Below are 11,324 nucleotides of genomic sequence, written 5' to 3'. Positions count from 1 at the left end.
CTTAAAAATGGCGGTGAGGGTGTTTGAACTCAACTTAACTAAAGCTCAACAAGCTTTAGTTCAGGCACCCCTGTTGCCATTTTTAAGTGCGGGGATGCTTATACACAAGATACAGGAGGCAGCTTAGAGGCCAGAAATTGCCCTGGGTGCAAATTGGGACCACCAGCTGAACCATTGCCTATCCAGCCTGCCAAGATAAAAGTTTGCATACCACTGTTTGTAGACATTTTACTCATGTAATTAAGAGGTCTATTGGACATCTTTTTTTAATTTAAAAAAAAAGAATTTTTTTCCCCAAGCCTGATATCAAGATATCTTTTAAGTTTCATCTTGGAACAACTCTCTAGCTACGAATTAGTGATGCATAAGAAAGAAGTCTTTCCAATAAAACATTGACAAGTCTGTAACTAGCTGTGTGCATTTCTTTACATGACGAGGTACTACATAGTCCCATGCAGTACTAAAATCCATCTGTCCAAACTTATGCAGCATTGTCCAACACCTGCTGAACATCTGGAAGAAACCAAGGAAGCAAAACCACAGGAGAATCTAAAAATAAAAAAGAAAGCATGCACAGAAGAATGATTAAAAAGTTATGATGGTAAATAGTATTTTTTAAAATGGGAAGCTAGCTTATTTTCCTAGTTTTGAAAAAGCTTAAATTAAAAGACTTTGTACAATTACATTTCTACTAATCAGGGAAACAGTAAATATTAAACAAGAGATTGAAACTTGGTTAATATTTACTAGGAAACAAGGTTTTACCACCTCTCCAGCTTCTGATGTGCTTAAAAAAGTGATTCATCCAGTATCATTATTTTGCCACAGCCACCCTACCACGTTTGTATTATAATTCATCCTGCAGATGCATAAACCTTGCCAGCAAACTGTATCAAATCTTCTTGTTATAATTTAACATCCACTAGTATTTCATCTTCCCTATTACACATATATACTTATCAAGGAGAGACATTTCTTTCTGCAGAATAAAACCCAGCAGATTCAGAAGTATAAAGAATAAACACTAATTTCTTTTGTATAGTGTGTTGCAACACACGGTAACTTTTTGGAAATACAAAGACCTTCTGACTTTAAGTGACTTAATTTCCAGTAACTATTCTATTGGCAGAATTAGAAGGTTGGGTAAAGTTCTTCACTTTTGTCTTTGGTAAATGATTTAGATAGAACTGTGAGCTAATTGACAGATTTTCCAGCCTGTACAAAATGGCATGGAATAAGTGACACTTGCAAAAATGTTTTACAAACTCAGTGTTTAAATTCAGCATAACTTCTTAATTTAAAATATATCCTTCAGCAGTTCAGCACCAAAGAAACTTATACTTGAGACAAATATTTTATTCTCCATGATAGACATCATGATTCATTCCATTGTCAAGAACAGCATACATTTAACCTGAATGTGGATGAAAAATTGAATTAAACCAATTAACTTAACTATCTATTTTGAACATAGATCCAAATGTTATGTACTTTATCTATTAAGGACAATAAAAAAGAATCATAAGCAAAATTAATCTGTTTTATCTGAGTCACTCTTAATTTGCTCATCTTTATTCTTTGGTAATTGTAAATTGCTAAATAGAGGGGGGGGTTTAATCAAAAGGCAAAGGGATATTCTAATTTTAGGATATTTTACATCTAGACAACAAACACACCACTAACATATTTGGCATTTTAAAAATGGATTTTTGAGGAAATGATGTTAAGTCTACTTTCTATTTTTAACAAGCTGTAAGGTTTATTTTTATGCAGGCCTGTTTTGGAGCCCTGATAAGCAACAGTTCAAAGTAAGCCGACTCATCTTTAGTAAATTATTTAAGCAATTTGTCTTGGTGATTGCCAGTTACTTCATTTGGATTTATCATGCATAAATACCAATCAGTACCAATCTTACTTTTTTAAATAGGGGTCTGTCAGTTTTCTCTTCCATGTGAATGCCAAAATTCCCGTATACTTAAGTAAAAATGGGATTAAACCTTTAGTGAGTTCCTGCTCTATAGGTTTACATCTTCAGCTCTGATGAAAATCATGCATTTGGAAGTAAATGTAGTAGTTAATCAGTTTGTTGGGTTTTTTTAAAAAGAGTCCTATTTCTGGATTCGGCAGCATATTAAAATTAGTATGGTGTGTGAAGCAAAGATGAGCTTTCATGTTATAGTTTTGCGTAGGGCAAGTACAGTGTGATCTATTGTACTGAGCTCTCTAGCTTTGAGACTGGAATTCCCAAATACTAATATCAGCTCATTTGCTAACATATTCTCTGGCTTAAAAAATAAATCTCGCAACTAATCTATGTAAGTTTTCTCTTACATAAAAGTAAAGCAGCCCCACAAACTTATATTTTTTGTCTAAAAAGTATATTGCAATTATCAGTAAGTTGATAGATCTATAGTGTTTTGAAAATGTAAATACTGTATACTGCATATTAGCTATTAAGGAATTACTGATGGTAGTTTTACTCTTTGTAATCACTGTGCAGTCAGCAAGGACTTCCAAATGTCCACCAACAAGTTTTTAAGTTGTTTAAACAGTGATGTTAATTTGTGATTATTTCCTAATATTCATAACACAGTATGATTTTATTACTTTAAAGCTGTGTGTATGAGCAGGATCCATTATTATACCTTGAAACCTTAAAGAAGCATTTTCTCATGGAAATTTTTAACACCACATTATTGCTTGAAAATGAATGCAGATTTAAGGAGGCTCTATTTTTTTAACATCTTGAAAAATATGTTGGTTTAACATTAATTTTATCATTATTATGTTTTGAACATCATAAGTTTAAGAGAGAGAATCTACTATGCCAGGTTGCTACTCATGTGACTGAGCTTGATGATCTAGGGTTTGTTGATAACACAGTAAAATGTAAAACTGCTAATTCCACAAAACTATCTCTGACACTACTTGAACATAGTGATTGTAACTTAGCGCACTGTTCTGAATAAATTTGTTGTGGATTATACCACTCAAATCTTTTTTGAAGTATGTATTTAAATTATCACCCATTTAAACAGGCTTCCTGCTATGCAGTGTTAATTTATTCATTACAGTTAGTAGCATAGCTGTCAAACAAGCAGAAAGTAATCAAGTGGGGAGGTTGGGGGAGGATTTCTGTGTGGCTTTGGCAACCGTGTAACACCTTCATGCCTAATATTGATACAGCACATTTTTAAGACATTTTTAAGTATTGCTGCTCCTCATTTATGGTTATGCTTGTCAGATTTATAACACTGTTTAGCTTACATTTTCTTTTCTCCTTCTTACAAACAGTATTCTATATAACAAGTGTTATATCTTAGCCTACCAGGAAGTATATAAAGTCAAAATAACTCTCTCATGGAAGAAATATGAGGGAGAGAGAGAAGCCATATTCCTTCCCCTTCCTGAGTCTCTTGCACCTGAATCAGGGAACGTGTTTCACCTTTTCTGTATCTAGTTCCTCTTCTTAAAAGCAACTACAAGTCACCAAGCAGAGTGGAAAATAAGATCATTACATTACCCCCCCCCCCAGCATGCTATAATAACTCCATGGCCCACCTGTGTCACAACTACTGCCTGGCCCCATAGTCCTACCTGCACAGCCCCAGATGCAGCAGGTGGGGTTTGGTAGTGGGGAGCCCCAAAGCCCCACTTACATGAGCAGCAGCCGTGTGAACCTTTGCCCATCTACCTGCAGCACTGCTTGCAAGATGGAAGCTGTGGGGCTGGGCAGGGCAGGCCCACTCCCGTCTCTTCTTCAGGCCACAGACCCCCAGCTGAGAACCGCTGCATTATAGAACCCTACATTCAGTTACTTATATATATGTATATTTTAAATTTAACCTTTTGGCTTGAAATTTCCATGTCAACTTCTGTCTCAGGCTGAATTGGGGTGGGTAGGGGTAGAAGTTTTATCCAAGCCTGTTTAGCAATTTCCAAAAATGAAACAAGGGAGAATGCATTATTTTGCCCATGTTAGAAGTTCTGATGACCAGTCCTTTGAGTTCTAGCATCCCATGTTTTGGCCCAGGGACTTGAAATGTGGCAGGGAGAGGCCCTTGTGTCAGGAACATACTTTTTGTTATCCCTGTAAAATTCATCAAAGACTTGACCAATTAATACGCCTTTGAAAAGTTATAATTTGCACAGTAAAGACTTTGTTGCACCTAATTTCCCAAAGTCTGTCCACATTTAGTTGTGTTTTGCATGGGCCTGGTCAGGCTTCACCCTAAATTGTAGCCCTGGGCTTCTACAAGCCATGCTAGGTCTGGGTCTGGGCCTCTGAACTTGACAACAGGGAGCCTCTCACTCCTGTGCTCTCCAGCACATCCTGGAATTTTCTTTGGTTTCACCATTCCTCAAACAGTGCTTTAAAACCAACTAGCAGTGGATCTTAACACTTCTAGTGCTGATCCATTGTGAATATTTACGGTTTTTAACTCAAACGGCAGAAGATTGTGGGGTGGATCTGTAGGCTCCAAACCTTCTGATGAACTTTGAGGGTAGCAGTTTGATGCCACATGATGAAATTGTGGGGGAGGGTCAAGAGGGAAGTTAATTCACTATTAAAATAATTTTGAAAAAGATTGTGTATATGCATGTGTGCTCACACAACATTTACTTAAAAGAATGTTAAGGTTGTGAAGTCCAGCATGCAAAGTTAAGAAGTGCCAGAATGGCTGTGCATCCTGAATTCCTCCTTTTGAATTTGTATTGCAGGGTCCAATTACATGATCTCATATTAGTGGTTTTTTCTAGTGGACAACTTCCTCGTTCAGTGCCCAGAATTTATGGTATTCTTTTAAAGAGCAGTTGTTCAGTGTGTTTTTTCTCTTTGTTGTGGAATGCACAGCACCACCTTATTTACTACACCATACTCAAGCATACTCTGAAGCCAGAATTCTCTCACTTACTCATTGTTCCTCATAGTTCATTTTCTTGTTGGCTTTTCTCTGCTGCTCATCACTAACTATCCAAGAGCTTCATAATTACTAATTTTTTTCACAACACTCTTGTGAGATAATATCACCACGTTCCAGATGGAGGATTCAGGCAAAGAGAAATTAAGGTCAAAAGTATCTGCTAATTTCAAATACCCAATTGGAGACTCTAAGACCTGTTTTGTCAGAGTGCCTAGCATTATAATATAGCACTTTATGTGTTCAAAGTACAATTCCTATTGATTTTGTCTGCAGCTGTGAGTGCTCAGCACTTCTGCAGATCAGACCCCAGGGTCTCAAGTCAGGCACTCAGGAAATGAGGAATGTACAATTAGTGGCCACTTAAGTGATTTGGATAAAGTGATTTTGCTAACATCACAAAGAAGTTCTGTGGCACAGGTGCGGATGTAAACCAGAATTCAACCACCTTAATTGCGAAACTGGCCCTTATACTCCTACAGTCATCAGTTGTACCTTATTCACAACACATCTTCCCACTTTTTCAACCAGTTAAACTGAAGGCCTTTTTCTTTTGTAACCCTAATTCAACCCAGAGCAGAACATCTGTACTTTTCAACAAGTACATAAACTCATAATACTGATATATAATACTATATTTACCTGAATGCAAGATGACTTCAAATTTAAGATGACCCCTCAATATTTATATTCTATATATGAAAAATCAATTTGTTTTAAATTTCCATGTATAAAATCTAATTATTGGACAGTTGTCTTAAATTCATCCGACCCCTGTTGTGGTGGGGAAAGCAGCAAGGGGCGAGGGGCTAGATTCCTGCCTCTTGCCCTCCCTGCCTGCCCCCATACATGTGCCTATCCTTCATTTGTCTAGTGCATAAATCAGATTGACAGATGGTTTAAAATCTAGCTTTTCCTTTTTCTCTTGTTGTGTGTCTTCCAACGTGAAAAGACCAACTAGATAGAATTTTAATTTGCAGCATGTCAAGTGTCTCCAAACTGGGCACCTTTCTTCACTCCCTTTGTCATCCTGGGTTACTAAATTAGATTCTGAAATTGTGTATGCAGAATTGTCAGTAAGTTATTATAAATATAGAGCATTACATAACAATAAGAAATGAAATCAGTTAAAAATAAAATTAGCAGTATTTATTTTTATAAAATTTTAAGGGTTGAGTATAGTATTATTATAAAGCAAAGGGAAGTAAAGATTTGAAAGAATTGAGTTGAAATTTGCAACAGTTGAACAAATATTAAGAACTGTGGATAGCTTAGCAAATTTACAGTAACCTAATAAAATAGCTGAGTGTGAGAATAGTTATATGTTAAGGCAATAGAATAAGACTCCAGAGATCCAAATTTAATATAATTTCCAGTTCTACCAGTGACTGACTGCTGTTTGTTTTTAGATCTCCTGTCTGTAAAATAAGAATGATGATACCCCCTTCCTAAATAGCTGCTTTAGCAATTTAGTTCTATAATGCATATCACCCTTGCATATCACAATGGGGTCCTCATCCATGTAGGGCAGGGGTGTCAAAGAGATGACCTTTGAGCTGGTTCCATTCTGTGGAGCCATTTCATTCATCCCACAAAGCTGTTGGGGGTAGCCAGGAATTTGGGGTTGAGTGAGTGGGCCAGGACCTGCCACAGAATTCCTAGCTATGGAACCCCATTGAGGATGCATCAGTAATGACTGAGTTAACCTCCATGCTGCCACCACTTGCTTTACCCCACTTGCCCCATAGCTGCTAGACCCCACAGTGTGATCTGGCCTGGGGTCCTGGATGAGTCTGATACCCTTGTGTGGGGAATATCTACAATACAAATAAATGTAATAATAGATAGTTAGATTGCAAGCTTAAACTACTGTAGGAAAAGTACTTAACATAATGGGTTATGAGACTTGTCTCTGGCCTTGAGGTAGCACACAAATGGAAATAAATAAGAAACTCAGCATGCTACAGTTGTATTGGAAAATAATTTATTCATATTTCCTTTTTTTCTCACCTCTAGGAATTGCTGATATTTCTACAGAATTTGCCCACAATGCACTGGGGAGATGAAGATATTAGTGTCCTTCTAGCAGAAGCCTACAGACTGAAGTTTGCTTTTGCAGATGCCCCCAATCATTATAAAAAATGAGTGTAGGAAATCAGAAGTTCTAAGTTCAATTTGTTCTGCAGTATTATGGCTTTCATTATTCTGGTTTGCACTTTCATACAATTACTAATACTTGCATTTGAAAAAAAAAGATACCTTTAGGATTCTCTGAGCATTTACACAATGAGAACGGAATACCAAAGAAATAGAGTAGGATACAGAGCATTATAGAACTGGAAAAGTGAACTTTCATGCTCAACACACAAAAATGAAATAAGTTCAATTGTCTTTTGTAGCATTTTGTCTTTTTTTCCTTTAGCAATTAAGACATTTATTGTATGAATGTGGAAAATATGTTATGTTCTTTTGTTTAGTAACTCATATGCAACTGCGAGCTTTGAAGTCTCTTATGGGAAATATTGTGAGATTGTATAATTATTCCTATGTAACCCATACTAGTCTTGGTATCTTTACTAACCAATATTTGTCTATAAAATAAATTGTTTAATCTGAGTAGAAAAGGGGGCAAATCATAATTATGAAGGCTGTTTAGGGATGGTAGGCCCCACAATCTTTTTAAATTTTGAAATTGATAACACATTTACATTTCTTACAGTGAACCAAATTATGAAAATTCTAATAAAACCACACAGTATATGGCAGCCACCAAAGGTTGTCACAGAGACCTTGTGCCCTCCTTAATCCCTGTGCTAAAGAATTAATTAAACTTTAAGGATTCATTCCCATAACTCAAAATGAACTCCCCTTGCAAGCATTACATTTTGGAATATTTCTCAAATGCACTGAATAAATAGGAAATATACTTTTGCTATGGGAAGTAAATGCATAATTTAAAAAGTTAGCTTAATTATTTGTGAGCATGAAAGTTCATTTTAAAGGAATGTCTGTTCTGCGGCTTAGTTTACAAAGCAAAATGTGTTTTAATCTATTTTTGCCTTATTCTCCTTATCTGACACGTTAAAATGGAGAGAGTGGTGGGCAGGGAGGGGAGGGAGAAAATACATCTGTCCTTTTACTCATCTGTAAAATAACTTTAGTAAACTGTTTTCTAATCATTGTGCAGGGGAAGTGAGAAGAAAGTTCCTGTTAAGTTTAATGATAGTTGTATGCCCAAAACACCTCTTGCATCACTGGAGAATTAAAAAGCCCGTATCACTTCCTGTAATTCAGTTAGTGGGTTTTTTGAATTGTTTGTACTCCCTTAATTTAGTATAATATAAGTGAAATAATTATTTTCAGAACATACTATAGGATAAGAGTTCTGCCATGATTTTTTGGGTGTATCTGAACTCATGTTGATTTTGTGCCTACCTTATTTATAGGTTCCTAAAGTAGTGATTTGCAAGAGCCAATATACTAAGAGGTCAAAGTTGCTTTTTTAACACGCTTCCAGAATGAATCATACAGTGTTGGTATCATAACTATAGAAAGTATTAATACGCTTTTTATGTTTTATGTCTTCGAGAGGACTTATGTTAAGATATTATGATAGAAAGTTATTCACAAGCTCTTGCAAAATATTTACCCACCCATTTTGGTTTGATTTCTTTTGGAGGTCCTTGGTTCTTAACTAATAGGTATATCAAGATAAATAAAATAACAATAATTCATACCAATTTGTGCTGTTATGTAGGATTTGTCCTTTTTAAATGACATGGAACTGCGGATGGATGGGAGGAAACTGACCTGAACAATTCCTAAGCCAAAAGGTTTGTTTTCCAAGTTATGGCTGTATTCCTTTGAAATCAATGGAATTGTTCAGTTCAGCAGAAGCAGGCTCAGACTTCTTGGGTCACTGTGTTTGTGCGTGCAGTACATAGTGGATGTAAACATCTTAAATGTAGTCCCAAAATCTTAGTTTAACTTTAATTAATGATTTGATGTTTCATGGTTTCTCATTAAGTTTACAAAGAACATATTAATGTGCCTAATGGAATATCTGATAGTAACAAAATACATGAAGCCTGAAATATATGTGACCATTTGCTATAGTTAAATATAAGTATCTATAAAAATATCTGTTAATAGAAATGCATATTGTAACTAACAAAGGAGACAGAAAACATGCAGCAGTAAACATATAATGTTTTGTCTTGTTTTGTAATTAACTATTTTATTGAGACGAGATAATATGTAATATTTAAAATTGATCCGAAGTGGTCTGCTGTGTCAGATGCTACTATGTAACATTAATGAGGCTGCATATATATTTTTATTTCAGAGAGCCCACTTGGCTTGACTGCCACGTCTTCCAAATTCAAAGAATACATATCACTTCCAATTAAAGGAGGTGCTATCATGGTCCCAAAAGAGGCATGTTGTATCCATGTCAAAAATGAAAAAAAAATTAGTACATTGCTTTAAAAATTATGACGAGTTTCCTAATGTACTGATTATATATAGTTATATATATAGGATATTTTTCAGTAAATAGGAGTCCAGCATATTTTTATGTGAAATTTCCCAATCCTCTAAAATTTAATGTTCAACTTTTACTTGTATAAAGTTAATTACCGTTGCATTTTAATAGTTATGCATCTCAGGTAAAATGCCATTCAAACCAAAATATTACATATAAAGAGGAAATAACTGTCATTTTACATCCATAGACTTATTTTTTCACAATTAAGAATAAAAATATTATGAAAATAGTATGTATTTTCTTATGGATCAGTATTTTTAAACAAACATCTTGACACATCATTAGTGAGTCCAATCTGTAATTTCATAGGATTGGTATGAAAATACTGAAGTTTGTTTTATCTAAAATGCAGTGTGTTACATAAAATTATTTAACAAAAATGAAAATAAAAGTGTAAAAAATAGAAAAACAGATTGATGATTATAGTATTTGCATAGAAGTGTAAATATTAAATTAATCAAATATGTAAATATACATAGATGAACATAAGACCCTGATTTTAAAGTCTTACATTCATCTTTAATACATTATAATATATTAGGTTACACTTGTTCTTTGGCTTAATTTCATATGGAAAAGCCCATGGATTTGTATTTAAATTCAGATTCATAAAATAAAATATAAGTACACAAAGTTTAGTTGTATGTTTATGACAGATATTAACACCAGGATCATTGTTTCAGGAGGCATTTTAAAGTTGATTAAAGATAATGAAATAAATACATATTTATACCATGATGTGTAGAGTGGAATTTTTTTTTCATCAAAGACCTTCCAAACTGTATCAAGAAATGATTATAGTGCCCTACTTTGTAGAACAACTGACTATACATAATGGATTTTTCTCTCAAATATACTTCTACAGCTTCATTTACAAGGTATTAAGACTACTAGCTTACAAAGGTAAGCCTGCATAATGACCCATGTGGAGGGAAGCATTAAGAAGTTTCTGTGTAGCTGAGAAGTAAAACAGTGAATCTGGGAGTGAGGGACAGATACAATAAAATACAAGAGCCAACAAATCTGGAGGTGTGGATCTGCGAGTGTCATAGGGTAAGGGCAACAAGCTTAATATGGTGAAGTACTGAGAGCCAGTGGAAGGATTGATTGTTTCTGAAAGTTAAGGGGGAAATGGGATTGGAACAGCAATTTTAGAAACAATCTGTTACAGACCTGACCAGGGTGGTATTGAAAGGAAGGTTATGATAATCAAAATAGGAGGTGATGAGAGGTCGTGCCTTTTGGCTGTCTAAACAGCAAGATGAAGATAGCTCTTATTGTTTGGGGGAAACACCAAGATTTGGACAGAAATGGGTTGTACAAGGAAAGAGTAAAAGGTTCCACAAACAACACAAGTGCTTGAGTGACATTAAAAATTGTGACTGGGGTGGGGGCTTAGTTTTGAAAAAAACAGGTTCCTATATCTGAGCTTCTTCGAAAATCCCACTGGCCAAATTTAAGTCAATGGTGAGATTTAGAAGCAATCAGAGCAGTATGGTTAAGTAGAAAGTCAGAAAGGGGTGGAGGGAAGATGAACAGAATGAGGAATTAGTACATGAAATACAAATGGAGGTGGAATCTTCTGGGTGATTTGGGGTAACAAGTAGGCCTGTACAAGTAGGCAGGTATGCGATCCGGCTTCGGATCCGGCCACTTCAGATGCTAACAATCTGATCCGGAGCTCCAGATCAGTTTCCTGCTTCGATCCAGCGGCTATGAAGCTTCGGAGCCACCTTAGAGATGCGGCCATAGGGTATAATCAATTAAATATCTATAACTTTGTTTTTTGTTTGAATTGGATGAAACTTGCAGAGGTGGTAGTTTCATAGTTTCTAGGGTTGGAAGGGACCTGAGCA

The 11,324-nt window shown here is 35.4% G+C and overlaps 1 protein-coding gene across 1 annotated transcript in view; it reads left to right on the top strand.

The window, feature by feature from the left end:
- TBC1D22A (TBC1 domain family member 22A) overlaps positions 1 to 10,206 on the top strand; it is a 559,372-nt gene extending 549,166 nt beyond the window's left edge. The window contains exon 13 of the mRNA XM_019509364.1: positions 6,939 to 10,206. Within this exon, the coding sequence (XP_019364909.1) occupies positions 6,939 to 7,067 (129 nt within the window). The 3' untranslated portion in view covers positions 7,068 to 10,206. The remainder of the gene's footprint in view (positions 1 to 6,938) is intronic.
- The last annotated feature ends 1,118 nt before the right edge of the window (positions 10,207 to 11,324 follow it).

The sequence above is a fragment of the Gavialis gangeticus genome, unplaced genomic scaffold, assembly GCF_001723915.1.
Source record: "Gavialis gangeticus isolate Ggan-Ray unplaced genomic scaffold, GavGan_comp1, whole genome shotgun sequence".
NCBI classification, from domain to species: Eukaryota; Metazoa; Chordata; order Crocodylia; family Gavialidae; genus Gavialis; species Gavialis gangeticus.
The sequence above is the reverse complement of the archived record's forward strand: the minus strand, read 5'-3'. Positions and strand labels throughout refer to the sequence as shown.